This window comes from Pelophylax lessonae (genome assembly GCF_965119305.1).
Source record: "Pelophylax lessonae genome assembly, chromosome: 4".
Lineage (NCBI taxonomy): Eukaryota > Metazoa > Chordata > Amphibia > Anura > Ranidae > Pelophylax > Pelophylax lessonae.
In genome coordinates this window covers 339,297,850-339,304,788 of record NC_138771.1, presented here as the reverse complement: position 1 = coordinate 339,304,788, position 6,939 = coordinate 339,297,850, and the positions used below count along the sequence as shown (strand labels likewise).

The 6,939-nt window shown below is 36.4% G+C and overlaps 1 protein-coding gene across 1 annotated transcript in view; it reads right to left on the bottom strand.

Annotated features, from left to right (window-relative positions):
* Nucleotides 1-6,678, bottom strand: part of MSX2 (msh homeobox 2) — an 11,947-nt gene extending 5,269 nt beyond the window's left edge. Inside the window, exon 1 of the mRNA XM_082255441.1 lies at nt 6,314-6,678. Coding sequence (XP_082111567.1) covers nt 6,314-6,671 — 358 coding nt within the window. The 5' untranslated portion in view covers nt 6,672-6,678. The remainder of the gene's footprint in view (nt 1-6,313) is intronic.
* Nucleotides 6,679-6,939: the final 261 nt, after the last annotated feature.

Genomic DNA, 6,939 nt, shown 5'->3' with positions numbered 1-6,939 from the left:
TTCACCTTGTACTAGCCTCATATACCCTTTTTTTCAGGGAAAATGTAACAAACGTCATCCGAACCTAATTGGGTATTTTTATTGCTGGCCCAGTAAATGTCTTTAAACCCAGTAAAATAATTTCAGGCTAGCACAGGAGAAAAAATTATTCTAGTCTAAGGATAAACGTCTTTTTTTTTGGTAAATCTAAAAATAATTTACTGGGCCAGCAATAAAAATAACTGATCGATTGTGATGTCTCCCTCAAGATAGATAAAGGCTAGTACAAGGTGAAAATGACTCATACTAGAGATGATAGCAATTAGGTAAAGCTTAGAATATATATATATATATATATATATATATATATATATATATATATATATATATATATATATATATATATATATGTATATATACATACATACATACATGTTTATATTCTATAATATTTTGCAGTGGCTTGCATTCTATAATAATAATGATAAAAATATATATGTAACTGCCTGGAGGGGACCTGTAGTAATGAGGAGGACAAGAGTACACCTACCCCCACTGCATGATAATTTTAGTGACAGTTTAGGAATATCTATTTACATACATACATACATATATATATATATATATATATATATATATATATATATATATATATATATTATATAGCCTCAAATATTTATTTTCAGGGAGAATTTAACAGACATCTGATTCGGTATTCCTATTGGTGGCACAGTATATATATATATATATATATATATATATATATATATATATCTTTTAAAATAAATATTAATTTTACTGAGTTTAATAAATAAGTACTTATATACCCTTTACAAGAAACTCAGTATAATTTTTTTTTCCCCATAAAATAATTTTTGATATTACAAGCAACCATTCTCCTAAATTGTATGATTGTGAGCTTGTTGATTTATTGATTTAAACTTCAATAAAAACTATGAAATTATATATATATATATATATATATATATATATATATATACATATATATATATATATATATATATATATATATATATATACATATATATATATATATATATATATATATATATGTGTGTGTGTGTGTGTGTGTGTGTGTGTATGTATGTGTGTATATATATATATATATATATATATATATATATATATATATATATATATATATATATATATATATAGTGCCACCAATAGAAATACCGAATCAGATGTCTGTTAAATTCTCCCTGAAAATAAATATTTGAGGCTAGTACAATGGCTCATGTAGTGACTCCTACCTCCTGTTAAATGTTTCCTGGTATTGGAGGCTAGTACAGGGTGAAAATGACTCCTGTCATAAATGATACTAATTAGGTAAAGATTTATTTTATGGAATATCATATAAATGGAGATTAAACAACAACAAAAAAAAAACAAAAACATTTACTGGGCCAGAAAAAAATCAGGTCTGGGTGATATGTCTGTTAAATTTTCCCCGAAGATAGATATTGGAGGCTAGTACCAGGTAAAAATCACTTCTATCATAAATGATACCAATTAGGTAAAGATTTCTTTTATGGAATATAACATACTTGAAAATGTAAAAATACATGTACTGGCCCAGCAATAAAAATACCCGATCAGGTCTGGGTGACATGTCTAGAAATTGAAAGGCTACTACTTATGGTGAAAATGGCTCTTGTAGTAACTCCTATCTTAAGAATGCCATTTAAGTAAAAAAAATATGGTAATATCTTTTTTTTTATTAAAATAAAACGTTTTCAGAGAGATGTCACCTAAATCTTGCTGGGTATATGAAGTGTAAAAAAAGAAAAATTTTATATATATATATATACACACACATATGTATATATATATATATATATATATATATATATATATATATATATATATATATATATATATATATATATATATATATATATATATATGTATACACACACACACACATACACATATATATATATATATATATATATATATATATATATATATATATATATATATATGTATATGTATATATGTGTATATATATAGAGAGAGAGAGAGAGAGAGAGAGAGTAAAAAAGATCCCAAGAAGAAATCTTGCCCTTGATGTGAACACAGGTTCCCTGTCCCTAATGCCTCCTCTCATCCCAGGCCACTTGGTTTATATGGCATATGTTACTGTTTTAGGCAATTCCTCTGCCTAGGACTACATTCAGAGGTTCGCACGGAACTATCTCCCAGTTATTAATAGTTAATGTTATTGCAGATCATTGCCTTTGAAAGTGAATGATTGCTGTTATTGCAGATGATTGTCTTTGAAACTGAACCGAGGCACTGTTTGACATCTCTCCCCAGCGGCAGCGACATTACACGCCACCACAAAGCATCTGACAATCCCGGTATTGTTCCAGGTCTCAGCAAACACATGTATTTGTAGTGCTCATCTGAAGATACCATGAAACTATTTAAATAAACATCCGGATCCCATGATCCTCATCTGCTGCAGGATTGGAGCCACTCACCAGCCACCATGGCGTTTAGCTTGGGGCTGTATTGTGTGTGTGGGAAGGGGGTGGGGTAAGGGGGGGGGGGGTAAACTTTATGAGAGGTTCCCTTATTGATCTTTCTATTAAAAAAAAAAAAAAAAGATATATTTGGAGAGCATTTAAATATTCCTCTAATTACAATTATTGATTAATTGGTAGAAGCCTCAAAACCAAACAGACACGATCTGACCCAATTATTACCAATCAGATCATGTGCTAAGCTGAGGATTAAAAAAAACAAATAATAATAAAGAATGTTCCTATGGGGAGCATTAAAAAAAGTTCCTGTAATTGATCATTAAAAAATACTTATTGATTAATTGGTAGACGTCCCACACAAAGCATCACCATCTGATTTTATTATTACCAATCAGATCATGTACTAAACTGAGGATTCAGAAAAAGTAAAGGATATTCACAAGGGGAGCATTAAATAGTTCCTCTAATTGATCACTAAAAATACTTAAAAATTAATTGGTAGAAGTCTCAACACAAAGCTACACAATCTGACCTCATTATTAGCAATCAGACCATGTGCTAAGCTGAGGATTCAGAACAAATAAAGGCTATTCACATGGGGAGCATTAAAAAAGTTCCCCTAATTGATCACTAAAAATACTTATAAATGAATTGGTAGACGTCTCAACATAAAGCAACGCCATCTGGCCTCATTATTAGCAATCAGATCATGTGCTAAGCTGAAGATACTGTATAGATTAGGGATATTAATATAGGAAGCATTAAACTGTTATCTAATTGATCACTAAAATAATGCTAGATATTAACTATTAGTACTCCCAGAACTCATTATCAGCAATCAGATCATGTGCTAAGATGATGATACTGTATAGGTAAAGGATATTCATATATGAAGCATTAAAAAGTTCCTCTAATGGAACAAAAACAATTAGTATTGACTTAGGTAATCTCCTTTACCTGTACAGTATCTTCATCTTAGCACATGATCTGATTGCCAACTATGACGTCAGAAGGTGCTGTTTTGTATTGAGACGTCTACCAAATAATCAATAAGTTTTTTTCTATTAAGTGAATAATTAGAGGAACTTTTTAATACTCCTTATATGAATAACCTTTTCCTTTACGGTATCTTCAGCTCAGCACATGATCTGATTGCCAACTATGACGTCAGATGGCGCTGATTTGTATTGAGACATCTACCAATAAGTTTTTTTTAGTGATCAATTAGAGGAACTTTTTAATACTCCTTATAGGAATAACCTTTACCTATACATGATTTTCAGCTTAGCACATGATCTGATTACTAATAATGAGGTCAGGGGGTTCTGCTTCATATTGAGACGTCTACAAGTTAATAAATTCTATTTTAGCAATCAATTAGGTTCACGTTGTAATTCTCCCCATATGAATGAATATCCTTTACCTATACGATATCGTCATGCAGCTTAGCACATGATCTGATTGCTAATCGTGAATTCAGAAGGTGCTACCTAGTATTGAATCTTCTACCAATTAATCAATAAGTAGCACCCTCTGAACGAATGCTTAGCAATCAGATCATGCTAAGCTGAAGATACCGTATAGGTCAAGGATATTTATATGGGGAGCATTAAAAGGTTAACCTTATTGATCACTAAAATATATGTATTGATTATCTTATAGACGTCTCAATATGCAGCAGCACCCTCTGACCTCATCATTAACCATCAAAACGTGTGCTAAGGTGAAGATACGGTATAGGTCAAGGATATTTATATGGAGAGCATTAAAAGGTTAATCTAAGTGATCACTAAAAATATATTTATTGATTAACTTGTAGACATCTAAATACAGAGTAGCGAACTCTGACCTCATAATTAGCAATCAGATCATGTTCTAAGCTGAAGGTACTACCTAAGTCGATACCTAAACCTATACTCATCTGTAATATACCCCTGCCATCAGGGCCAGCATGTCATCATTAGACACAACTTTTTGGCTACACCCCTCTGCTATGATCACTTATTTCTCAATTACATTTTCTATTAGAAATAACATTGTGACAAGCTCAGTTGAAAAGTCAACACACAATTGTGAAAAAAATGACAGTTGTATGAGATCTGAAAATGGCAGTTGGCTAAAAATGAGAATCCTGCACCTTGTGTTAAAGCTTCTTGAAGTCCTTAAAAACAAAATCAAATATTTTTTATTGAAAATGTGCAATTTACAAGCCTGAAACAGAAAGGGGTATATTTACAAAGCTTGTATGGAGCCCACTACCAATGTTTCCTTTTGATATTATGTCTTTGTATCTTGGCAGAAAAAAATGAATTTAAAGATGCAAACCAGAGAAAAATGTGACAATGAAGTGGTCTCTATGCCTCTGCCTCCTATAGGCACAAGCCCTGATTTCCATTCTGTGCTGGGAAGTCTACTGCTTTGCCCATCTATGCCTGGAGCTGAGATCATTACTCATTTCCTATGTGAGAAGCAACGATCTATTAAATAACCTGAATGTACCAGACAGCCCTATATCAAGCCTAACCCTTTGGTTACCGGAAAGCATTACAAATTTACTAAAACTGGAGAGTGCAAAATCTGGTGCAGTTGTGCATAGAAACCATTCAGCTTTTAGGTTTTTATGGTCAAAGCTTAATTGAACAAGCTAAAGTTAGACTGTCCATACATTATTCAATCTTCTGGTAGGATTTTCCTTTAGATTTACCAAAACCATATAATATGAGGTCAAACCTAAACACTTTCAATTTGAATGCAAGCAGGCAGGCTTTGTGCTACACCAGCCTTCCTCAACCTTTTCAACACAGAGGAACCCTTGAAGTAAATGTCTGGTCTTGGGGAACCCCTGCTAAAAATGAAAAAACTACAACACATTAGTGTGACAGTCAATGGGAAGAAGAATGTTCCTTACTCTTGTCATCATTGGGAAGCATGACCCCCTTTACAGATAGCTAAAAGGAACAATAGTGTCATTGGGAACTTATATGAGAGGCAGAAGTTGCCCACTGCTCATGGAACCCCTAGCAACCTCTTGAGGAACCCTAGGGCTCCATGGAACCCCTACCAACCTCAGGAGGAACCCTATGGTTTTATGGAACCCCTACCAACCTCAGGAGGAACCCCAGGGTTCCATGGAACCCCTAGCAACCTCAGGAGGAACCCTAGTGTTCCAAGGAATCCCTACCAACCTCAGGAGGAACGCTAGGGTGCCATAGAACCCCTACCAACCTCAGGAGGAACCATAGGGTTCCATGGAACCCCTACCAACCCCTACCAACCTCAGGAGGAACCCTAGGGTTTTATGGAACCCCTACCAACCTCAGGAGGAACCCTAGGGTTTTATGGAACCCCTACCAACCTCAGGAGGAACCATAGGGTTTTATGGAACCCCTACCAACCTCAGGAGGAACCCTAGGATTTTATGGAACCCCTACCAACCTCAGGAGGAACCCTAGGGTTCCATGGAACCCCTACCAACCTCAGGAGGAACCCTAGGGTTCTACAGAACCCTGGTTGAGAAACCCTGCACTACACAGTTGAAGGTAAATCTAAAGGAAATTGTATAATGTATGGCCAGCTTTAGAAGCTGCTTGGCTACCATGCACAGATCCCGAGTGCACCAGTTTTAGTAAATCCCCCCTTAGATAGAGCAGATCCTCCATACATGTGAGGATGAGGAATGCACCGAGGTATTGATATCAGAGCATGCAGAGCAGTCAGCTTTCATTAAGCAGATGAAAGAGACAGTAATGGCCCTAACATGAAATCAGAGAGCTGCACCGCAGATACACATCGCCCTGGCACCGCACCATAGACAATCGACTTACTTGGTGGAGGGGAATATCTGCCTCCTTCCTTTGGCCAGCCTGTCCCATCTTCAGAGTTCTCCGATTTGACAGAAGAAGTCTCCAGGTTTTTGGTGATCCCAGGAGGAGGACTGGGGCTCTCTCTGCTCCCGACCCCCAAAGCCAGGTGCCTAGGGGCGCCGCTGCCCCCAGAAGCCTTCAAGCCACGTAGATGGGTGACCTCCTTGGGCACACTCTTATCAGCCATGAGCGCTTCCACGCTGAAGGACAGGCTGGAGATCTTGAGCTTGTGCTCGGCTTCGGAAGGGGAATGCATGGGGCGAGCGGAGCTTTCTTCATCGGAGCTGAAGTCCTCCTTGATGTCCCTAGGAGAAGACATGGTGACAACGGGGTGAAGATCCTCCTCCTCCTTCCTTCAGCCAGATCCTTGGGGTGAAGGTAAACCCAGCTCTGAGCTCCTTACTCCACGAGCAACACACTTCAAGGAAAGTCAGGAAAACTTTTCGTTTTTTTTTTTTTCTTCCTTTCCTCTATTGAGAGGAGCTCCTCTGACAGCCAACAGGAAAGGCCGGGGCGGCGTGACGTCAGCTGCGCCCTCCTCTGATTGGCCAGGGCTGTTCTCTCCTTGATGGCAGTGATTTTTGTTC